At 41.4% G+C, this 25,754-nt stretch overlaps 1 protein-coding gene across 2 annotated transcripts in view; it reads right to left on the reverse strand.

The window, feature by feature from the left end:
• Positions 1-25,754, reverse strand: part of arfgef1 (ADP-ribosylation factor guanine nucleotide-exchange factor 1 (brefeldin A-inhibited)) — a 327,463-nt gene that overhangs the window by 70,269 nt on the left and 231,440 nt on the right. For both annotated transcript variants that reach the window (XM_068031959.1, XM_068031958.1), the window contains 5 exons: positions 25,591-25,726; positions 24,335-24,473; positions 20,978-21,050; positions 13,746-13,902; positions 11,224-11,363 (listed from right to left, as the gene is read on the reverse strand). In XM_068031959.1, coding sequence (XP_067888060.1) covers positions 11,224-11,363; positions 13,746-13,902; positions 20,978-21,050; positions 24,335-24,473; positions 25,591-25,726 — 645 coding nt within the window. The remainder of the gene's footprint in view (positions 1-11,223; positions 11,364-13,745; positions 13,903-20,977; positions 21,051-24,334; positions 24,474-25,590; positions 25,727-25,754) is intronic.

The raw sequence follows: 25,754 nt of genomic DNA on the forward strand, positions 1-25,754 counted from the left end.
CCTGCGCAGCCAACCTCCACCGGTGGGGCCTCAGTACAAACCCATTATGCATTTGTGGAGAGACACACAAACAATGCTGCACGTTACTGAGGAGTATCGCCTCTACAGACTAAGTTGCGGACTAATCACCTTAAACTCAGCAAATGAGCAGGCTATCGCTTGGCTTCGGGGATTTGCATTCACTAAATGATAATAATCACTTGCTGTTCTTACATAGTAACTTGTGGTGATATATGTACCAGGACACCCAGATCCCTCTGTACCGTAGAGTTCTGCAGTCTCTCTCCAATCAAATAATATACTGCTTTTCTATTCGTCCTGTCAAAGTTGACAGGTTCACATTATACTCCATCTGCCAAATTTTTGCCCACTCACAACTTATCTATATCTCTTTGCAGATACTTTCGTGTCCTCCTCACAACTTGTTTTCCTACCTATTTTTGTATCGTCCTCAAATTTAGCTACAATACACTCGGTCCCTTCATCCAAGTCATTACTATAGATTGCAAATAGCCGAGGCCCCAGCACTGATCCCTGTGGCACGCCAGCAGTAACAGTTTGCCAACCTGAAAATGCACCATTTATCCAGACTCTGTTTCCTGTTAGTTAGCCAACCCTCAATCCATGCTAATACATTACTCCAACTCAGTCTGGTCTTGACTTATGCAATAACTTTTTATGTGGCACCTTATCGAATGCCTTTTAGAAATCCAAATGCACTACATTTATTGGTTTCGCCTTATCCACCTTACTTGTTACATCAACGAACTCTAATAAATATGTCAAACATGATTTCCCTTTCATAAAACCATGTTGACTCTGCCTGATTGCAATATAGTTTTCGAAATGCCCTGCTATTACTTCCTTAATAATGAATTCTAGCAATTTCCCAATGACAGTTATTAGGTTAACTGACCTATAGTTTCCTGCTTTCTGTCTCCCTCCTTTCTTGAGTAGAGGTGTTACATTGGCAGTTTTCCAATCTACTGGGACCTTGCAAGAATCGAGGGAATTTTGGAAGATTACAAACAAATGCATCCACTATCTCTGCAGCCCTTCTTTTAAGACCTGCTGCTTGCAATTCCTGCACCATGTGGAAACTTCAGGACAATTCATGTGTCCTGGGCAACCACATGTGTAGGAAGTGTCTCCAGCTACTTCAGCTCAGGATTTCTGGGCTTGAGGGGCAGCTAGAATCACTGTGGAGCGTCAGAAACATAGGAACAGCAGAAGGCCATTCAGCCCATCGAGCATGACCCACCATTCAAGACAATCATAGCTGATCATCCACTTCAATGCCTTTTGCCCACACTACTCTCATATCTCCTTATATCATTGGTATTTAGAAATCCATCAATCTCTGCTTTAAACATACTCAATGACTGAGCTTCTACAGCCCTCTGGGGTAGAGAATTCCAAAGATTCACAATCCTCTGAGTAAAGCAATTTCTCCTCATCTCTGCCCCAAGTGACTTCCCCCTTATTTTGAAATTGTGCCCCCTGGTTCTAGACTCCCCAACCAGGGGGAACATCTTATCTGCATCTACCCTGTCTCTCCCTTTAAGTATTTTGTAGGTTTCAATGAGATCACCTCTCATTCTTTGAAACTCTAGAGAATACAGGCCCAGTTTTCCCAATCTCTCTTCATAGGACAGTCCCACCATCCTGGGAACACGTCTGCTGAAGCTTTGTTGCACTCCCTCCATGGCAGTAATATCCTTCCTAATGTAAGGGGAGCAAAACTGCACACAGTACTCCAGGTGCAGTCTAACCAAGATTCTATACAATTGAAGCAAGACTTCACTACTTCTGTACTCAAATCCGTAACGTACCATTAGCCTTCTTAATTGCTTGCTGCACCTACATGTTAGCTTTCAGTGACTTACTGACAAGAACACCCAGATCCCTTTGTATATCTACACTTTCTAATCTCTTACCATTTAAGAAATACTCTACACATCTATCCCTCCTTCCAAAGTGGATAACCTCACATTTTTCCACATTATATTCCATCTGCCACGTTCTTGCTCACTCACTTAGTCTGTCCAAATCCCCTTGCAGCCGCTTTGCATCTTCCTTACAACACACATTCCCACCTAGTTTTATGTCATCTAGGAACTTGGAAATACATTTTGTCCACACCTCAAAATCACTGATATATATTGTGAACAGCTGGGGCCCAAGCACTTGATCCCTGCGGTACCTCACTAGTCACAGCCTGCCAACGCGAGAACGATCCTTTTATTCCTACTCTCTGCTTTCTGCCTGTTAACCAATCCTAATCCATGCCAGTATATTACCTCCTATCCCATGTGCTTCGATTTTGCTAACCAACCTCCTGTGGGGGACTTGAAAAAAAGCATTCTGAAAATCCAGGTATACCATGTCCACCAACTCCCCTTTATCAATTCTGTTAGTAACATCGTCAGAAAACTCCAACAGGTTCGTCAAACATGATTTCCCATTCATAAATCCATGTTGACTATGCCCAACCAGATCATAATTATCCAAGTGTCCATTTATCACATCCTTTAGAATAGATTCCAGCATTTTCCCAACGACTGATGTAAGGCTAACAGGTCTGTAATTCCCTGTTTTCTCTCTCCCTCCCTTCTTAAATAGTGGGGTGACATTTGCGACCTTCCAAACTGCAGGAACCGCTCCAGGATCTATAGAATTTTGGAAGATGATCACCAATGCATCCACTATCTCCATCGCGACCTCTTTAAAAACTCTGGGATGTAGAATATCAGGTCCTGGGAACTTATCAACCTTCAGCCCCATCAATTTCTCCAATACAACCTTCTTACTAATACTAATTTCCTTCAATTCCTCATTCTCCCTAATCCCTTGGATCTCTAATTCTGGGAGATTTCTTGCACCTTCCTCAGTGAAGACAAGACACAAAGTAATCATTTAGCTTCTCTGCCATTTCTCTATTCCCCATTATAAATTCTCCTAACTCAGCCTGTAATGGACCCACATTTGTCTTAGCCAAATGTTTCCTTTTTACGTACCGATAGAAGCTTTTACAGTCGGTTTTTATATTTTTTGCTAGCTTACATTCATATTCTATTCTCTCTATCAGTTTCTTGGTCCTCCTTTGCTGTATTCTAAAATCCTCCCAATCCTCATGTTTACTACTGTTTCTGGCAACTTTATAGGCCTTTTCTTTTAATCTTATACAATCCTCAACTTCCTTTGTTATCCACAGTTGACTGCCTTTACTTTTGGAGTTTTTGTGCCTTGAAGGAATGTATTGTTGCTGTAATATTTCTTTAAAGACTATCTATTGACACTGTACTGTCATGCCTTTTACTGTATTTTCTCAATCTACCTCAGCCAATTTGCCACTCATACCTTCATAATTTCCTTTGTCCAAATGTAACACTCTGGCTTCAGATTGAACTACCTCATTTTCAAACATAATGTAAAATTCTGTCATATTATGGTCACTCATCCCGAAAGGTTATTTTACGACAAGATTATTAATTAGTCCTTTCTCATTACATAAGACTAGATCTAAAATAGCATGTTCTCAAGTCTGTTCCTCAACATACTGCTCTAGAAAACCATCCAGCAGGATATTTTCTGGATCATTAATTCCAGGAGGTGGTCACCCCACGGGCAGTAGGAATTCAGGATAGTAGATGGGTGGCCCATCCGGAAGAGTAGGAAGAGGCAGGAAGTGCAGGAGTCTTAGGGGTGTGTGCCACTCTCAAACTGTACTCAGCTTTGGAGACTGCTGACAGTGACAACACCTTGAAGGAGTGCAATCCAAACTATGGCACCAATGGGCAAGGGACTGTAAAGCAAAGCGGAGAAATGCAGTTGTTATAGGTGATTCCATTGTCAGGAGGACAGATATGCATTTCTGTAACAGTTATCATGAGTCCCACATGGTGTGGTGCCTCTCTGGTGCCATGGTAAAGGACATCATGGAGAGGGTACAGGATATTCTGCAGGGGGAAGGGAGTGAGCCGAAAGTTATGGTGCATGTTGGTACTAATGACATAGCAAAGGCAGGTATTGAAGTCCCATCGTCAGATTTTCAGGAGCTATGGAGGAAGTTAAAGAGTAGGACCTCGAGGGTAGTAATCTCTAGATTACTCCCAGTGCCATATGCTAGCGAGAGTAGAAATAGGAAGATAACGAAGATCAATGCATGGCTTGAAGTATGGTCCAGAAGGGAGAGCTTCAGATTCTTGGGGCATTGGGCAGGAGACACCTATTCAAAATGGACGGGTTGCACCTCAACAGGACTCGGATCAATGTCCTCGTGGGGAGGTTCACTGGTTTTGTTGGGGAGGGTTTAAACTAAATTAGCAGGGGGATGGGCACTAGCATATAGGAGTAGAAAAGAGGAATAAGTGCTTGAGGTGAGTGTGCTAGACAGTACTACCATGGTGCACAGAATACTGGGAAAGACAGTATAGAATAGGGAATAGTAAGTTATTAGGTGGGTGCAGAATAGGGAGGAAGTAATAAAGTCTAGATCAGGGCTAATGTGCATGTATGTGAATGCATGGAGTGTAGTTAATAAGATTGGTGAATTACAGACACAGATTGACATGTGGGAATATAATGTTGTGGCGATATCAGAGACCTGGCTCAAAGAAGGGCAGGACTGGGTGTTAAATATTCCTGGATACAAGGTGTTCAACAAAGATAGAAAAGGAAGAAAAGGAGGCAGAGTGGCGGTATTGATTAAGGAAAGCATTACAGTGCTTGAGAGAAAGGATATCCCAGAAAGGTCAAGGACAGACTCTATTTGGCTAGAGCCAAGGAACAAAAAGGGTGCAAGTACATTGCTCAGTGTAGTCTATAGGCCACCAACTAGTGCAAAGGATGCAGAAGAACAAATGTGCAAGGAATTTACAGAGTGGTGCAAGAATTATAGAGTAGTTATAATGAGGGACTTTAATTACCCGAATACAGACTGGGATTGTAGAAGTGTAAAGGGTAGAGAGGGGCAAGAGTTCCTAGAGTGTTCAGGACAATTTTCTACAGCAGTACTTTTACCAGTCCAACGAGAGGGGAGCACTGCTGGATCTGGTTCTTGGGAATGAGGTGAGCTAAGTGGATCAAATATCAGTAGGAGAACATTTAGGGGACAGTGATCATTGTATCATAAGGTTCAGGTTGACTACGGGAAAGGACGAAGAACAATCTAGAGTAAGAATAATTAACTGAGGAAAGCCAGCTTCAAAGGGGTAAGAATGGATCTGGGCCAAATAAACTGGAATCAATGACTGGCAAGAAAACCGGTAGTTGAGCAATGGGCTATCTTCAAAGAAGAGATAGTTCGGGTACAGTCAAGGTATATTCCTTGGAAGGTAAGGTAGGGCAAACAAATCCAGATCTCCCTGGATGACAAAAAAGATAGAGATGAAGACGAAGAAGAAAAAGTGTGCTCATGACAGATGTCAGTTAGAAAATACAATGGTGAACCAGGCTGAATGTAGAAGGTCCAGAGGGGAAGTGAAAAAGTAAATAACAGAAGCAAATAGGGAGCATGAAAAAATACTGGCAGCTAATATAAAAGGGAACCCCAAAGTCTTCGAGAGACATATAAATAGTAAAACGATGGTAAAAGGAGTAGAGCCGATTAGGGATCAAAAGGAGGATTTGCGCATGGAGGCAGGGGGAATAGCTGAGGTATTAAACGAATACTTTGCATCTGTCTTTACCAAGGAAGAAGATGCGACCAAGACCACAGTCAAGAGGAGGTAATTAATGCACGAGAAGGATTTAAAATTAATGAGGTATTAGATAGGCTGTCTATATTTTAAGCTGAGAAAGCACCATGGCCAGATGAGATGCATCCAAAGATACTGAGGGAAGTGAGTGCGGAAATTGCAGAGGCATTGGCCATAACTTTCCAGTCTTCCTTAGACTCAGGGGTGGTGGACAATTGCAAATGTTACACCCTTGTTCAAAAAAGGATGTAAAGATAAGCCCAGCAACTACAGGCCAGTCAATTTAAACGGTGCTGGGGAAACTTATAGAAACAATAATTTGGGATAAAATTGTCACACAGACAAATTCAGGTTAATTAAGGAAAGCCAGCATGGATTTGTTAAGCAAAAATCATGTTTAACTAAGTTGCTGGAGTGTTTTGAAGGGATAACTGAGAGGGCTGATGAGGGCAATGAAATTGATGTGGTGTAGAAACATAGAAGAATAGGAGCAGGAGTAGGCCATTCGACCCTTCGAGCCTGCTCCACCATTCAATACGATCATGGCTGATCATCGAAACTCAGTACCCTGTTCCTGCTTTCTCCCTGTACCCCTTGATCCCTTTAGCCCTAAGAACTATATCTAACTCTTTCTTGAATATATTTAATGATTTGGCCTCAACTGCTTTCTGTGGTAGAGAATTCCACAGGTTCACCACTCCCTGGGTCAAGAAATTTCTCATCTCAGCCTAAATGGCTTACTCCTTACCTTTAGACCTCTGGTCCTGGACTCCCCCGCCATCAGGAACATCCTTCCTGCATCTAGTCTTTCCAGTCCTGTTAGAATTTTGTAGGTTTCTATGAGATCCCCTCTAATTCTTCTAAACTCTAGTGAATACAAGCCTAATCAACCCAATCTCTCTTCATACGTCAGTCCTGCCATCCCAGCAATCAGTCTGGTGAACCTTCGCTGCACTCCCTCCATAGCAAGAACATCCTTCCTCAGATAAGGAGACCAAAACTGCACACAATGTTCCAGAGGTTGACTCACCAAGGCCTTGTATAATGGCAGCAAGACATCCTTGCTCCTGTACTCAAATCCTCTCGCTATGAAGGCCAACATACCATTTGTCTTCTTAACTGCCTGCTGCACCTGCATGCTTACTTTCAGCGACTGGTGCACAAGGACACCCAGGTCTCGCTGCACCACCCCCCTTTCCCAATCTATCGCCATTCAGATAATAATCTGCCTTCCTGTTTTTGCCACTAAAGTGGACAACTTCACATTTATCCAAATTATACTGCATCTGCCATGTATTTCCCCACTCACTCATCCTGTCCAAATCAAAATGGAGCTTCCTTTTGAATGGGATGTAGATTATCAGTCCCTGGGGATTTATCAGCCTTCAATCCCATCAAATTCCCTAACACCATTCCCCTACTAATACTGATTTCATACAGTTCCTCCTTCTCACTAGACCCTATGTTCCCCAACATTTCTGGGAGGTAATTTGTGTCCTCCTTTGTGAAGACAGAACCAAAGTATGTATTTAATTGGTCTGCCATTTCTTTGCTGTCAATTATAAATTCCCCCCGTTTCTGACTGTAAGGGACCCACATTTGTCTTCACTAATCTTTTTCTCTTACATATCTATAGAAGCTTTTACAGTCAATTTTTATGTTCTCTGCAAGCTTACTCTCATACTCTATTTTCCCCTTCTTAAATCAATCCCTTTGTCCTCCTTTGCTGAATTCTAAACTGCTCCCAATCCTCAGGTTTGCTGCTTGTTCTGGCCATTTTATATTTCTCCTCCTTGGATCTAATACTATTCCTAATTTCTTTTGTAAGCCACGGTTGAGCCACCCTTCCCGTTTTATTTTTGCGCCAGACAGGATTGAACAATTGTTGTAATTCATCCATGTGCTCCTTAAATGCTAGCCATTGCCTATTCACTGTCAACCCTTTAAGTAATGTTCCCCAATCGATCATAGCCAACTTGTTCCTCATACCTTCATAGTTTCCTTTATTTAAATTCAGGATCCTAGTCTCGGAATCAACACTCTCACTCTCCATCTTAATGAAGAATCCTATCATGTTATTTTCGCTCTTCCCCAAGAGTGCCCACACAACAAGATTGTTAACTAATCCTTTCTCATTACACAAGACCCAGTCTAGGATGGCTTTTCTCTAGTTGGTTCCTCAACGCATTGGTCCAAAAAACCATCATGTATGCACTCCAGGAACTCCTCCTCTACAGTATTATTGCTAATTTGGTTTGCCCAATCATTATGTAGATTAAAGTCACCCATAATTACAGATGCACCCTTATTGCATGCGTCTCTAGTTTCCTGTTTAATGCCATCCTCTACATCACCACTGCTGTATGGGGGTCTAAATACGACCCCCATCAAAATGTTCTGCCTCTTGGTGTTTCTTCGCTCTACCCATACAGATTCCACATCAGGATTCTCTGAGCTAATATCCTTCCTCATGATTGTATTGATTTCCTCTTTTACTAACAACGCTACTCCACCTTCTTTCCCCTTTTGCCTGTCCTTCCTAAATATTGAATACCCCTGGATGCTAAGTTCCCATCCTTAATCACTCTGCAGCCATGTCGCCGTAATCGCAACTATATCGTATCCATTTACATCTATTTGCACTGTTAATTCACCTACCTTATTGAGAATACTCCGCACATTGAGACACAATGCCTTTCGGCTTGTCTTTTTAACATCCTTAGTCAACTTAGCATTATTTTGCACTTTGGCCCTATTTGTTTCTTGCCCTGGACTTCTATCCCATCCACTTTTGCCTTTTTGTTTCATGTCTTTTGTTTCTATCCTTGTTTCCTCCTCCACAGTCTCCCTGCTCAGGTTCTCAACCCCTGCAATTCTAGTTTAAATCCTCCCCAACAGCACTAGCAAACGCCCCTGCGAGGACATCGGTTCCGGTCCTGTCTGGGTATAACCCATCCGTCTGTTCCCATTACAACTGATGTCCAGAAATCTAAATCCTTCCCTCCTGCACCATTTCTCCAGCCACACATTCATCTGGTCTATTCGCCTGTTCCTATACTCACTAACACGTGGCACAGGAAGTAATCCTGAGATTACTACCTTTGAGGTCCTGCTTTTTAATTTAGCTCCTAACTCCTTAAATTCATCTTGTAGGACCTCATCACTTTTTCTACATTTGTCGTTGGTACCGACATGCACCACGACCACTGGCTGTTCACCCTCCCCCTTCAGAATGGCCTGCAGCCGCTCAGAGACATCCTTGACCGTAGCACCAGGGAGGCAACATATCATCCTGGAGTCTCGTTTGCGGCCACAGAAACGTCTGTCTATTTCCATTACAATTGAATCTCCTATCACTATGGCTCTCCCAGTCTTTTCCCCCCCCTCCTATGCAGCAGAACCATCCGTGGTGCCACGAACTTGGCTGTTGCTGCTTTCCCCTGGGAGGCTATCCCCCCCAACAGTATTCAAAGTGATATATCTGTTTGAGAGGGGGATGGCCACAGGGGACTCCTGCACTACCTACCTGCACCTACTACTCCGCCTGGTGTTCACCCATTCCTTTCTGCCTATGCAGCCATTACTTGCGGTATGACCACCTCGCTAAATGTGCTATCCACGATGTCCTCAGCAGAGTGTGTACATGGACTTTCAACATGCATTTGACACAGTGCCACACAACAGACCTGTGAGTAAAGTTATAGTTCATGGAATAAAAGGGACAGTAGCAACATGGATATGAAATTGGCTGAGTAACAGGATAGAGAGTAGTGGTTAATGGATGCTTTTTGGGCTCAGGGAAGGTGTGGAGTGGCGATCCCCAGGGTTCTGCATTGGGACCCTTGCTCTTCCTGATATATATTAATGATTTAGACCTTGGTGTACAGGGCACAATTTCAAAATTTGCAGATGATACAAAACTTGGAAGCATTGTGAACAGTGAGGAGGATAGCAAAGAACTTCAAAAGGACGCAGACAAGTTAGTGGAATGGATGGACAAGTGGCAGATGAAGTTCAATGCAGAGAAATGCGAAGTAATTCATTTGGTAGGACGAATATGGAGAGAAAATATAAAATAAAGGGTACAATTCTAAACGAGGTGCAGGAACAGAGGGATCTTGGTGCATATATGCATAAATCATTGAAGGTAACAGGACAGGTTGAGAGAGCAGTCAATAAAGCATACACTATCATAGGCTTTATTAATAGGGGCATAGAGTACAAGAACAAGGCTGCTATATTGAACTTGTATAAGACCCTAGTTCGGCCTCAGCTGGAGTATTGTGTCCAGTTCTGGGCGCTGACATTTAAGGTGTGAAGGCATTGCAGAGAGTGCAGAAAAGATTCACAAGAATGGTTCCAGGGATGAGGAACTTCAGGTACGAAGATAGGCTGGAGAAGTTGGGACTGTTTTCCTTGGAGCACAGAAGGTTGAGAGGAGATCTGACAGAGGTATTCAAAATCATGAGGGTTCTGGACAGAGTAGATAGACAGAAACTGTTCCCACTCGTTAAAGGATCAAGAACAAGGTGGCACAGATTAACGGTAACTGACAAATGAAGCAAAGGCGACACAAGGAAAAGCTTTTTCACAGAGAATGGTTAGGATCTGGAATTCACTGCCACAGAGTGTGGTCGAGGCAGGTTCAATCGAAGCATTCAAAAGGGCATTAGATAGCTACCTGAAAAAGAAGAATGTATATGGTTATGGGAGAAGGTGGGGGAATGACACTGTGAATTGCTCACTCGAAGAGTTAGTGCAGACACGATGGCTGAATGGCCTCCTTCTGTGCTGTAACAATTCTGTGATTCTGGATGCAGGCCATCAGGTCCAGGGGACTTGCCAGCCTTGAGCCCCATTAGTTTTCCTAGTACCTTTTCTCTAGTGATAGTGATTGTTACAAATTCCTCCCTCCCTTTTGCTTCTTGATTTTCTACTATTCTTGGGATGCTTTTTGTGACTTTTACTGTGAAGACAGACACAAAATACTTGTTCCAAGCCTTTGCCATTTCCTTGTTTCCCATTATTAATTCCCCAGTCTCATCCTCTAAGGCATCACAGCTTTAACATTAAATAATCTAGAAACTAAAGGATAACAGAGTTGTGTTCAAGATAGTACAATTACAAAGCCTTATACTGAATGATGGTAATGTTTCTGCACCACAACAGATCCTCCGTTGTTACTATGCTGCTGCAATAATTGGGTTTGAAAGATGAGGTCATGGTAACAGATTATCTGCTCAGAAGTTGAACAGCAAATCTGATCAGAATTCGGATTTTAATCACAGTACAATTTTTTTCTAAACTAACAATGTTGCTATGGTATTGGAAATAAAAATGCACAAAAGTGGAATATTAAACCATGGTGTTGCGTTAAAGCCCGGAAGTACTAACAAGATCATTTTTCACAAATATTGAATTTCTTTAACCTTTTTTTGTAGGCTAATGACCATGAAATTTAAGGTCACCTTCCCAATGATTAGAACACTTTTCACTTTACAAATAGTAAAAAGCTGCCCTTTACCTGAGCTGCAGCCAAGTTCTCAGCATCTTCCTTTTTGCTGGTTGCAGGAAAAAACACTATATTGTCGATTGTCTGAATTAACTCCAGTTGGACCACACATTTAATGAGAAGTGCAGCAAACAACTTCTGCTCTGGTACTCCTGAAAGAAAAGAATGGTTTATTTTATCGATGACCATTTCTGTTTTTGAACAAATGCAACTGAAAATGTAATCAGTAAATGATTATAAATAATTATAAATTATAATAATTATAAACTTATAAATGCTGGCTATATGGATTATTTAACAAGTGAATTATCAGATAGTATGTAAATATATATAATTAATATAAGGCTTAACTCAAGATACATTCTGTGATAATGTGCAATCCTTTGTTTAAAATAGTTGCAGCTGCATACTGACTGTAAACCAACTGTTATAAAAAAGCAGCTGTTGTAGTTTATTAGCTTTAAGGATATGCACTCTTCTCTCCTAACTCTATGGTTGATCAGCCTTCTGCCCATTCCTCAAGTGAGTCCAAACAGCTGGGCAGTGAAGCTATTTATCATTGAGGGATGGAAAGTAACACAGACTAGCTTGATTGTGCCCTTGCCAAAATCTGACATATTCTATTCCAGCAGGGGCCAATGGATAGCCCAACAGTAGCCACTCAGCCTGGAACTGCTGAGGCCATGTGCAGTGTGCCTATATACCTGGCCCAGCTGAGATTCACCAACTTACCACATAACAGAAATTGAACCTCACACCTTCCTAAGAACTTGTAGCTTTGATGGAGTAAAACTATTACACAAACATACTGCAATAATTATTTTACATAGATACATATTCAAAAGAGAGGGAGACAGAAAGCAGGAAACTGCAGGCCAGTTAGCTTAACATCTGTCTTCGGGAAAATGTTAGAAGCTATTATTAAAGATGTTATAGCAGGGCAATTAGAAAAATTTGAGGTAATCAGGCAGAGTCAACATGGTTTTGTGAAAGGGAAATCATGTTTAACCACTTTATTGGAGTTCTTTGTGCTATGGATAAAGAGGCACCAGTGGATTTATTGTACTTAGATTTCCAGAAGGCATTTGATAAGGTGCCACATCAAAGGTTATTGCAGAAAATAAAAGCTCATGGTGTAGGGGGTAACATGTTGGCATGGATAGAAGATTGGCTAGCTAACAAGAAACAGAGAGTAGGCACAAATGGGTCATTCTCCCTCCCTTCTGGCAAGATGCTACGAATGGTGTGCCACAGGGATCTGTGCTGGGGCCTCAACTTTTTGCAATGTATATAAATGACTTAGATGACGGGACCGAAGGTATGGCGGCTAAATTTGCCGATGACACAAAGATAGGCAGGAAAGTAACTTATGAAGATGACTTAAGGGGCTACAAAGGGATATAGATAGGTTAAGTGAGTGAGCAAAGACCTGGCAAATGGAGTATAATGTGGGAAAGTGGGAAATTGTCCACTTTAGCAGGAAAAATAAAGAAGCATATTAGCTAAATGATGAGAGATTGCAGCGCTCTGGGATGCAGAGGGATCTGGGTGTCCTAATTCATGAATCACAAAAGGTTAGTATGCAGGTACAGCACGTATTTAGGAAAGCTAATAGCATGTTATCGCTTATCATGAGGGAAATTGAATACAAAAATAGGGAGGTTATGCTTCAGCTATACAGGGCATTGCTGAAACCACAGCTGCAGTACTGTGTACAGTATTGGTCTCCTTATTTAAGGAAGGATGTAAACGCATTGGAGGCAGTACAAAGAAAGTTACTAGACTAATACCTGGAATGGGCGGGCTGTCTTACGAGGAAAAATTGGACAGGCTAGGCTTGTATCCGCTGGAATTTAGAACAGTAAGAGGCAACTTAATTGAAACATACAAGATCCTGAGGGGTCTTGACAGGGTGGATGTGGAAAGGATGTTTCCCCTTGTGGGAGAATCAAGAACTAGGGGTCACAGTTTAAAAAAAGGGGTCGCCCATTTAAGACAGAGATGAGGAGAAATTTTTTCTTTCAGAGGGTCGTGAACCTTTGGAATTCTCTTCCTCAAAAGGCGGTGGAAGCAAAATCTTTGAATATTTTTAAGGCAGAGGTAGATAGATTCTTGATAAGCAAGGGGGTGAAAGGTTATCGGAGGTAGGTGGATACGTGGGATAATCAGATCAGTCATGAACTTATTGAATGGCGGAGCAGGCTCCAAGGGCTGAGTGGCCTACTCCTGCTCTTAATTTGTATGTTCGTATGTATATTCAGGGACTTATTTTTGTTAAAATAAAATCCTATTTTGTGGGTTGGGGAAAATGCACTTGGGGAAAGAGAAGCTAAATGGAAGGAAAATTAGCCAAGGAAAATTACATGCATATCCTAACAGCAAGTTAGTCACATACTGGCACAGGTTTTGACTTAGGTTGATTCCACATCCCGTAAGGAATATTTTGTGACATGTTTAAAGCAATATAGATTATTTCAATTGGACCCTCAACCCAGACAGACTGTTTCTTTTTATTTTGTTTGCCAGTAACTTACTTGATGGTGCCTTCGCTTTAGCAGCATCATCACTAGCATTGGATCCGAGACTAAACTGGCTCTGGCGCCAGTCTAAAGCATTCCTCTCTGCACTAGTCACAGACTGTTGGTCATCGCCCTTACTCAGAATGTCCACTGACTTTTGAGAAATAGCATCCTGGAAAGGCAAACAAGTAAACAATTCTAAATAAAAATCGGTGTTATTTCAAAGTGCAATTTATTACATATGAATTTTTATTTTTGCAGTTTTATTTTATGACATGCATAACTATTACTCAGGTCTAAATGTCACTGTTCTTACTACATGAAGATCGCCAGTGATTAATTAGCAACAAATCAGCAAAGTGCAGACTGCTTCTCTGAAACAACTGGCAGTGGTCTTACTGAAAACTGGTTTAATATCGAGTCTTGCACACTCATGGAAGAACACCAATAATGTAGATGTCCTGTGAGATGCTGTCTATGTACATTGTCTGTTATATAGTACGTTCATTACATTAGGTACATATTACAATGAACATGCATAAGTACTTGCAGTCCTTTTTCAAAGTAAGGGTTGAAACACATTTTTCTTAAATTATTCTTTCACAATAACATGATTAATTATGTACATTTAATCATGTTTTAGGGCCTTAATTGGAGTTTTTACTGTGCTTGGACTTGATATCTTTGCGTCGGACTAAGATTCTGAGTTGTTTGCACTGTCCAGCCTGTGCAGTTAATCCATTTCCCCAGAATGCATCAGTTGCAGTCAGCCAACGTTGATGGGATATTTTTTCTCTAGCTTTTAGATCAATAATTTTTCAAAATTACTTGCACAAAAGCCAGAAGACAAATTTCAAACTTTCTTCAGGTAAGAGTTCTGATTTGTTTTGCAGACAGATCGGCTGTTTGTTGTGTGTGAGAGAAAAACAACAGCGCTCTGATTATGCACCTGTTGTAGCTTTCTCCTGTTCTCAACTTTAGAAAGAGTATTAAGCTGAGATAGGGAGGAGAGAGAAAGGTCAGAGAAAAAGATACAGAGAGAAAAACAGAAATGGGTCAGAGACAATGTGTCTTTATATAATGTTACTTCAATTCTTTTGCTTAAGTTGAATTTTGAAGCCAACTAATTATTTCTTGTTCTGCAGAAGGGTTACTGACCTGAAAAGTGAACTCTGCTTCTCTCTCCACAGATGCTGCCAGACCTGCGGAGTATTTCCAGCATTTCTTGTTTTTATTTCAGATTTCCAGCATCTGCAGTATTTTGCTTTTATTATAATTATTTCTAACTGCTTTAGTCACAGCTACAAAAGGTTAGTGATAATTGCTTGCACATCCTTTTCGAGATTTGAATTTCTAACACCCATGACAGGGTGAGAGAAAGGCAGGCAGGCAGTTTCCTATCTCATTCTAATTTGTTTTCATTTAATAAAATGCTGCATTTTGAAAGAAAACAAGCCTTTTTGAGGGGAAATAGAATTGGAGAGGAGAAGGGAAACAGGTTAAGAGTGAAAGGGCCTGTGGCTTCCTGTAACCTGCCCTTACAGGGAATGAATGAAGGTAGGGTGGAGACTGGATAGAAGGTTAAGCATGAAATTAGCGACAATGGGGCATTGTTCAGTAACAAATTGCCGTATGGCAACGCCAAGGATTTTCAGGGGCAAAGGTGCTGTACCATCAACGATTATTACTCTCTCATTTGAAAATGAATCGCTGATTCCAACATCAGCAACAACATAAACAATGTGAATTACTGTACTGTAACTCAGTATCTCTATTACCATATACAGATATTTGGAATTTTCACAATAGTACTTCCATTCCAAGACCTGAGTTTAAAATCACTAGCATTTGAATAATCCATTTTGGAAAAATACACTTGCATTTTTGTCGCAACTTTAATACAGTAAAATGTTCCAAGGTGCTTCATAGGGGCATTATCAATCAATAACTGACACCGAGCCACATAAGGAGATACTGGACTCAATTTTGCTGTCAGTGGCGAAGCAATGATGCTGCCGCTGACCTCAAAGATAGTTGCTCATAAAGACCTAGCAACCTCTGTGGTGCAGGCTTACCTTTCCTGACATCAGTTTGAATTTGGCATCAAGTCAAGGGGATCTCCAAGCATCCAGCAACAGTGATGTTATTAAGTAGGGTAAGCAGTCAATCACAATGAAGTATTCTCACAGCCAGCAAGCAAGGAAGTAAAAGCCACTTAGCTATTCAAAGTTTACCTTTTAAAATTTTACACAGTGAATAAATGATGAGGACATACCCATCGGACTAATGATAGAAGCTAAAATATCAAACAAAGTATTTTAAAAATGTAGAATATCTTAGAATGGAGAAATCTGGCATTCAACAAATATAAAATTACTCTTTCAGGGCCAGTGAGGCTGTTTAGTAGTAATTATGAGCTTAGTACCTTGTTAAAAACCCAGTTACACTTCATTCAACAAGGTGCAACGTTTTCAAGCGTAAAAGTTCAATGATTTCTAATTGATTGCTTTCTGGGGGGAACCTTAACAATGCACTGTCCACAGAAGCAACGAACCACAGACAGCAACTTCTGGATTTCCATGCCTAACTGCACATCTGTGGACTCCAAAAGCTGTTTTGTGCTTCAAAGGAGTAATGACAGCGAACGCTAACGATTCGCTGTCATTACTACTGGAAAATCCCAACCAAGGGAAAACAGTCGAAAAGCTTGGTCAAAGAGATAAGTTTTAAGGAGTGTCTTAGTGGAGGAAAGAGAGGTAAAAAGGTGGAGAGGTTTAGGGAGAAATTCCACAGCTTAGAACCTTGGCAGCTGAAGGCACATCCACCATTGTTGGAACGATTAAAGTCAAGAATGCTCAAGAAGTCTAAATTGGAGGAGCACAGATATTTTGGAGGGCTATAGGTTACAAAAATAGGGTAAGGCCATGGAGGGATTTCAAAACAAGGATGAGGATTTTAAAATCGAGGCATTGCTTAACCGGGAAATAATGTAGGTCAGTGAGCGCAGCAATGATGGGTGAACAGGATTTGGTGCAAGTTAGGACACGGGCAACAGACCTTTGGATGACCTCAAGTTTAACAGAGGGTGGAAGATGGGAGGCCAGCGAGTCATGTCTAGAGGTACCAAAGACACAGATGAGTTGAGGCAGGAGCAGAGCCAAATGATGTCATGGAGGTGAAAAAAGGTGATCTTCGCGATGGTACAGATATGGGGTTGGAATCTCACCTGGGGTTCGAATACAACACCAAGGTTGCGAACAGTCTGGTTCAGCCTCAGACAGTTGCCAGGGGAGGGATGGAGTCGGTGGCTAGAGAATGGAGCTTGTGGTGGGGACCGAAGGCAAATGTTTTTGTGGTCTTAATACAGTTGGAGCAAATTTCTTTTAGAAACATAGAAAAATAGGAGCAGGAGTAGGCCATTCAGCCCTTTGAGCCTACACCGCCATTCAATACGATCATGTCCGATTGTCCAAACTCAGTACCCTGTTCCTGCTTTCTCCCCGTATCCCTTGATCCCTTTAGCCCTAATAACTATATCTAACTCTTTCTTGAGTATATTTAATGATTTGGCCTCAACTGCTTTCTGTGGTAAAGAATTCCCCAGGTTCACCAATCTCTAGGTGAAGAAATCCTTCCTCATCTCAGTCCTAAATGGCTTATCCCTTATCCTTAGACTGTGACCTCTGATCCCGGACTCTCCCGCCATCAGGAACATCCTTCCTGCATCTAGTCTGTCCAGTCCTGTTAGAATTTTGTAGGTTTCTATGAGATCCCCCTCATTCTTCTAAACTCGAGCGAATACAAGCCTAAACGACCCAATCTCTCTTCGTACATCAGTCCTGCCATCCCAGCAATCAGTCTGGTGAACCTTCGCTGCACTCCCTCCATAGCAAGAACATCCTTCCTCAAATAAGGAGACCAAAACTGCACACAATATTCCAGAGGTTGACTCACCAAGGCCTTGTATAATTGCAGCAAGACATCCTTGCTCCTGTACTCAAATCCTCTTGCTATGAAGGCCGACATACCATTAGCCTTCTTAACTGCCTGGTGCGCCCACATGCTTACTTTCAGCGACTGGTGCACAAGGACACCCAGGTCTCGCTGCACTTCCTTCTTTCCCAATCTATCGCCGTTCAGATAATAATCTGCCGTTCTGTTTTTGCTACCAAAGTGGATAACCTCACATTTATCCACATTATACTGCATCTGCCATGTATTTGCCTACTCGCCCAACCTGTCCAAATCACACTGGAGCTTCTCTGCATCCTCCTCGCATCTCACATTCCCACCCAGCTTTGTGTCTTCTGGAAGCTTGGATATATTACATTTAATTCTGTCATCTATATCATTAATATATATTGTGAATATCTGGGGTCCTAGCACTGATTCCTGCAGTACCTCACTAGTCACTGCCTGCCACTCGGAAAAAGACCCGTTTACTCCTACTCTTTGTTTCCTGTCTGCCAACCAGTTCTTTATCCGTGTCAGTACCTTATCCCCAATCCCATGTGCTTTAATTTTGCATGTTAATCTCTTATGTGGGACCTTATCGAAAGCCTTCTGAAAGTCCAAATACACCACATCCAATGGTTCACCCTTATCTAGTTACATCCTCAATAAATTCCAGTAGGTTTGTCAAGCATGATTTCCCTTTCATAAATCCATGTTGACCTTGTCCGATCCTGTCACTATTTTCCAAGTGCTCTGCTATTACATCTTTTATAATGAACTCCAGCATTTTCCCCACTACTGATGTCAGGCTAACCAGTCAATAATTCCCTGTTTTCTCTCTACCTCCTTTTTTAAATAGTGGGGTTACATTAGCTACCCTCCAATCCGTTGGAACTGTTCCAGAGTCTATAGAATTTTGAAAAATGACCAGCAATGCATATACTATTTCTAGGGGCACTTCCTTACATACTCTGGGATGCAGATTATCAGGCCCTGGGGATTTATCGGCCTTCAATCCCATCAATTTCCCTAACACCATTCCCCTACTAATACTGATTTCATACAGTTCCTCCTTCTCACTAGACCCTATGTTCCCCAACATTTCTGGGAGGTAATTTGTGTCCTCCTTTGTGAAGACAGAACCAAAGTATGTATTTAATTGGTCTGCCATTTCTTTGCTGCCAATTATAAATTTCCCCGTTTCTGACTGTAAGGGACCCACATTTGTCTTCACTAATCTTTTTCTCTTCACATATCTATAGAAGCTTTTACAATCAATTTTTATGTTCTCTGCAAGCTTACTCTCATACTCTATTTTCCCCTTCTTAATCAATCCCTTTGTCCTCCTTTGCTGAATTCTAAACTGCTCCCAATCCTCAGGTTTGCTGCTTGTTCTGGCCATTTTATATTTCTCCTCCTTGGATCTAATACTATCCCTAATTTCTTTTGTAAGCCACGGTTGAGCCACCCTTCCTGTTTTACTTTCGCACCGGACAGTTATGAACAATTGTTGTAATTCATCCATGCACTTTTTATATGCTAGCCATTGCCTATCCACTGTCAACCCATTAAGTAATGTTCCCCAATCTATCATAGCCAATTTGCGCCTCATACCTTCATAGTTTCCTTTATTTAGATTCAGGATCCTAGTCTCGGAATCAACTCTCTCACTCTCCATCTTAATGAAGAATTCTATCATGTTATGGTCGCACATCCCCAAGAGTGCCCACACAACAAGATTGTTAACTAATCCTTTCTCATTACACAAGACCCAGTCTAGGATGGCTTTTCTCTAGTTGGTTCCTCAACGTATTGGTCCAAAAAACCATCACGTATGCACTCCAGGAACTCCTCCTCTACAGTATTATTGCTAATTTGGTTTGCCCAATCATTATGTAGATTAAAGTCACCCATAATTACAGATGCACCCTTATTGCATGCATCTCTAATTTCCTGTTTAATGCCATCCTCTACATCACCACTGCTGTATGGGGGTCTAAATACAACCCCCATCAAAACTTTCTGCCTCTTGGTGTTTCTTCGCTCTACCCATACAGATTCCACATCAGGATTCTCTGAGCTAATATCCTTCCTCACTACTGTATTGATTTTGTCTTTAACTAACGCTACTCCACCTTCTTTCCCTTTTTGCTTGTCCTTCTGAAATACTGAATACCCCTGTGTGTTAAGTTCCCACCCTTGGTCACTCTGCAGCCATGTCTCCGTAATCGCAACTATATCGTATCCATTTACATCTATTTGCGCTGTTAATTCACCTACCTTATTGAGAATACTCTGCGCATTGAGACACAATGCCTTTAGGCTTGTCTTTTTACCATTCTTAGTCACCTTAGCATTATTTCACACTATGGCCCTATTTGTTTCTTGCACTCGATTTCTATGCCTTCCACTTTTGCCTTTTTGTTTCTCGTCTTTCGTTTCTATTCTTGTTTCCTCCTCCTCAGTCTCCCCACTCACGTTCCCATCCCCCTGCCATTCATCCACTACTGTATTTCGGATAAGCAGTCTGACAATCTAGAGAAAGTAGAGGGGTTGACAGAAGTGATCGTGAGGTCCATCTGGCTATCATCAGCATACATGTGGAAACTGATGTGTTTTCGGATGATGTCGCCTTGCAGCAAGCAGCATGTAGATGAGAAATAAGAGGGGGTTAATGATAGATCCCATGAGGGACACCACAGCTAAGTGTGGGAGTGGGAAGAGAAGCCTCTGCAGGTGATTTTCTAGCTACGACTATATAGATAAGAATGGAACCAGGTAAGTGCAGTTCTACCTAGCTGGATGACGTTAGAGAAAGGAGGATGCTCTTATCATCTGTGTCAAAAGCTGTGGCCAAGTCAAGAAGGATAAGGAGGAACAGTTTACCATTGTCAAAGTCACAACGGAGGCCATTTGTGACTTTGATGAGCCGTTTCAGTACTGTGGCAGGGGACGGACACGGATTTGAGAGGCGGTAGTATGTCAAGGACGTCGGAGAGAAAAGGGTTGGAGATGGGGCAGTTGTTTGCAATGATGGAGGAGTCAGGCTTTGTTTTTATTTGAGAGGATTGATGATGGCAGAATTGGAGAGTGGGACAGTACCTGAGAAGAGAGAGCAGTATTTAATACAATAAATATATTCATAAAACATATAAAACTGACTAATATCACAGCTGTCAAAATTTAAAGATGGATTTAAATACTACGTTAATATTTATAAAACTGGTCTACAGCAACATTCCTTTTGGGAGCTGAAGCCAATACGTTAATTGAGGAAATAATGAAACGCATACCAACTGTTTTTCTCCAGTATCATTTTGTAATGAGGAGTCACTTTCAGTGTTTAAGGGTCGCCATGATAGCAACCTAAAATACACAAATTATAGGGACATTAATTCTGCTGCAACTGAAAAATTAATTTCAAACAGTGCTACTAAAACAAAAATAGATTCTATTAATATAGTTCTCATACACTGTCTTGCAATACAAACTGGCATTTTTAGCATTTCTATTCAAATTAGTATTACATCATTTAAAACCAGAATTTAGACAAAACCTCAAATCTGAAAGATGAAATACATCAATTTTCATAATTAAATCACAATGCAATAACATCTGTAAGGCTATGCTGCAGCAAAATTCATTGATATTGGTGTCCATAGACATGCTCTAAATTCTGCAAAATTACAATCTTTCAGCAAAGTGAAATGCAGATTTGATCTGCTGTCATTTAACATGTCTATCAAATTCAATGAATTGTATGGCTAAACTGCAGAGGAGAGTACCATGAAAATTTCATATGACCCAATACATTATTTAGAAACAGCAACTTTGATCAGAAATGAGAGGCTTTATTTTACCAGCCCCTCGACACTGTGGGTCATGGCAGGGGGCCCATAAAATTCTGTCGGGAGTAGCACGCCTCGTCCCCTGGATGACAAGGGCCCAGCTCGGTGCAGCCAACACCACACCATCACCCCCCCAACCCGCCAAGCAGTGGCACCTTCATCTAAATATTTAAATTAACATTAATAAGATGGAAATGACCTTACCTGCTGACTGCGGCCGTCCCACGCCAATTTTACGGTCGCTGATCGCAACTCGCGCGCCGTCGGAACTCTGTATGGAGTTAGTTCCGAGGCGAAAAACTGGTGGGGAGGTGGGAGGAGTAAAATTATCATGCTGGGAGGGGGAGCGGGGAAAACGTTTTTATTGGTTGTGGGGATGGTGGGATGGGGTTGAAGGGCAAAAGTGGAGAGGTTGGATGGAAGTTGGAGTTGGGAATAAAGATCATGTTGTTCACATTGCCCCAAAAACAAACATTGAGCGGGGGCGGGCGGGAAAAGGCCTCCATCATCTTTTGCACTTCATACACTCAATGCATCAAAATATCACTTTAAAAATTAAAATTACTTCTAAGGGCTTGCAGCCCTTCAAAAATGGCGCCAGCGCCTGTGCGGTGGAGCTGGATGCAGTTGCCAGGGACGTGGCAGCCACCCCTGATGACATAATCGAGGGCTGTTGCTCTGCCCCCTCCATTTAACTGAGCCTCCATGCATAATATTGCAGGGCTCTGCGGTGGCACTTCTGTGTCGGAATGTCATTGACGTCAGAGTGCACCGCTGCGGAGCACTGATAAAATTCAGCCCCAGATATCCTATTAGAGATAAAATTCATTATTGGGAACTTCCCTGACTGTTCAGTGGGTATATGCACGAGCTGGTGTTAAACTGAGCTATGCAAACCAAGATCATCCTAGGTCTCATCACTGGTTGTGCTGAATTAGCCAGCCATTTAGCCAAGATGACAGCATGAACATTACAACAGCTTTAATATCCCCAGATTAGAAAGGGGAAATAACAAAAAATGAAGTGCTGCAAATAGGTTTTAAATAGCTTTTTCTGAAGTATATTTAACCTCATACATGCAAGCTCTACTCTATCCAACTGATGTTCTCCTTCACCACACCCAACCTCTATTTGAGGGAGGACAATTATCTCCCATGCCAGCAAGAATGTCCACAGTGGGCAGCTAAGAGGCACAACAGAATAACCTGGATGGAAATTATCTTGGTGATTTTCCTTCTTCTTGTGGGGTGACATGAGTGAATGCTCTGTGGTTTCTAGCTGGAGTGCCAGGCAGAACTCCAGCTCACGGAAGGGGAAATCAATTTGAGTGCCAACACTCCATGATACTGTGTTGCAGCACTGAGGATTCATTAACTTTTCGCCACTCAGATTACATAATTTGGATTAACTCAGGAAACACAATGCAAATTTGGTCAAGGTCAAATGCAGTTAGCACCGCAGCCTCACAGCTCCAGGGACCCAGGTTCAATTCTGGGTACTGCCTGTGCGGAATTTGCAAGTTCTCCCTGTGACTGCGTGGGTTTTCACCGGGTGCTCCGGTTTCCTCCCACCACCAAAGACTTGCAGGTGATAGGTAAATTGGCCATTGTAAATTGCCCCTAGTGTAGGTAGGTGGTAGGGAATATGGGATTACTGTAGGGTTAGTATAAATGTGTGGTTCTTGGTCGGCACAGACTCAGTGGGCCGAAGGGCCTGTTTCAGTGCTGTATCTCTAAATAAATAAATAAAATAAATAAACACCAACTGTGAGAGACTTCATAGCCTATTTCTAACAAACCAATAAGGTCTGCTGACCATATTGCAAGCAGGAGTTACTCGTTCCAATGAGCAGCAGTATTCAGCCAAATTCCAACAAAATAAACGTCTCCACGTCATATGAGATTGCCTTTTATAAACTGACCTCTATGATTTGAGTATACACCATAGTTGGGTTGTACTTCACACTTACATCAAAGAATAAATCTTTCATCCAATGAGTAGTTGAATTATATAGACCAAGGAGGTACCAGGTTCAATCCTTAGCCTGTGCTGTGATCTGATCTCAGCTAGTTGGGGATGATTGACCCCAACACCTCTGGGTTAGGAATAGGAAAACTAGTTCATGACTTCTATCCAGCAATCATTACTGAAGTGCACTGATGCAAATGATGGGCGAGAACAAGACTGGATTTGTTTGAGATGCAACCATAATTGAATAAGCTGCCAACACTAACTGTTGACGTCAGGGATGAATATTTGCCATAAAAACAAAAAGTTCTGGAAATACTCAGCAGGTCTGGCAGCATCTGTGGAGAGAGAAGCAAAGTTAACATTTCACGTCTGTGACCTTTCAGACCTGAAACGCTAACTTTGCTTCTCTCTCTACAGATGCTGCCAGACCTGCTGAGCATTTCCCGCACGTTTTGTTTTTATTTCAGATTTCCAGCATCTGCAGTATTTTGCATCAATATTTGCTAACTGGCTAATGGGCACTGGCACCCTTGGAACCATACACAGCCAAGGCATCTATTCATTCAGAAGAGTGAAGGGGAGTAGACTGGTGACCAAAAATAAAATCTGTAAAAATCAAACATTTAATGTTATAACCATTCGAAGACTACACCAGCATATATTATTTTACTAACACATTTCTGGAACTTTATAATGTACTAGAACCTTTAAGCAGTGATATAAAGTAGTTTAGAAAATATATTAAAATTTTTAAAGGATTAATATAAACCATGACACAGGATGCATTAATAGGAAAACTTAAAGTTTTTTTCTATTAAAGAGGTCTCTTACACATGAGGAATAGTGGTCTTGAAGATGTCCAACATACAGTTGCAAGTTTTGTCCCACGTTTCTGGCAAAAACTTTTCCCCATTGAGAATGACAACATTCTCCAGACAATTAGTACCAGACCGAGCTAGTTGTTCATTATCTGAGAAAAACAAGACTTATTAATAGAATGATTAAAAAAATGATTTTTTAAAACAATTCATGTATGACCATTCATGCTACAGTTGTAGCATAGGTTCAAAGCAATTCGATTGCCTCTGGAGAAAAGCACAGCAACCCACCTGTAGGAAGATTCATTTTGCTTCATTCCAGAGTCAGGTCAGGTACTGACTCTGAATTTACATGACTGCTTTAACATTCTGAACTGACAGTGCAGTTGCAGTATAAATTCAGGCTTCACTGTAAGCATTTCTTTTTCAGACCATAAACCATCATATACATTCCCTCAGTCCAGATGGTCCAGCCCAAAAATTTTCCACAAAGTGCACTAATCTTTGAGCAGCCAGAATGAAGTGAAACTTGAGTAACAGATGATTAGCTTTTTCACCCCATCAATAGGAAGGACAATTGCTTTTGCGTTGATTTTAAGTGACATACAGTTATCCAAATCAAACCTATCTCTGGCTGATAGTGAAACCTTCAGCCTTTTAAGTCTGCAATTGTACAGCTTTAGTTTTAATTCATAGTAGTTATGGGTGTGCATCTATATGTAAGTATATAACTTGGAGACCAGATTGATCTGACTCCTGTGCGCACAATATCCTCTCCAGCAGAGCAGCTCTTACTGCTCAGACTTCACACTGTATGGCATATAACTTAGTGAGGTTTAAAAAGTGCTTAGGTGGGCGCTACTGGTGAAATGGAAGACTCTTTATAAACATGTTAGCAGATACAACAAGTTTTGTCCAGGAAGGTGAAGTGTGAGGCACAGCTTGTGGTACAACTCTGGAACCCACTGTTTCACACTTTACATCTACTGCTCTCAGGCCATTAAAGTAGTCTATCTGCAGCCTAAAGTAACAGGTCATTTATAGGTCAAGTATGTACTAACATCTGTACTACTTATTATTCCAAATAGGCAATTTTCCAATATATAACTACAATGAAATTAGGGGTAATGCACAACTCTTAAAATAGAAACTCCAAATCTTAATGCTACATTTATTCCATATGAAAAAAGATACTTTATATCAGCAGGGAAGATAGCAAAAAACTGTACTGCTGGCATTCTTATGAATACTTTCTTGCGTTAATCTTACCTTGCTGCACACACCAGTATAATTGTGCAAATATGTCATCCAGAAGGACATCATTGAGTACTTCAAAGTACTGAGTGAATACATCGCAGATAGCATAAAGTGCATGGTTACAAGTGGTGGTCATCCACTCAGCTTTCTGAAAAATAAAAATGTTCTGATATTAA

The sequence above is a fragment of the Heterodontus francisci genome, chromosome 5, assembly GCF_036365525.1.
Source record: "Heterodontus francisci isolate sHetFra1 chromosome 5, sHetFra1.hap1, whole genome shotgun sequence".
Taxonomy (NCBI): domain Eukaryota; kingdom Metazoa; phylum Chordata; class Chondrichthyes; order Heterodontiformes; family Heterodontidae; genus Heterodontus; species Heterodontus francisci.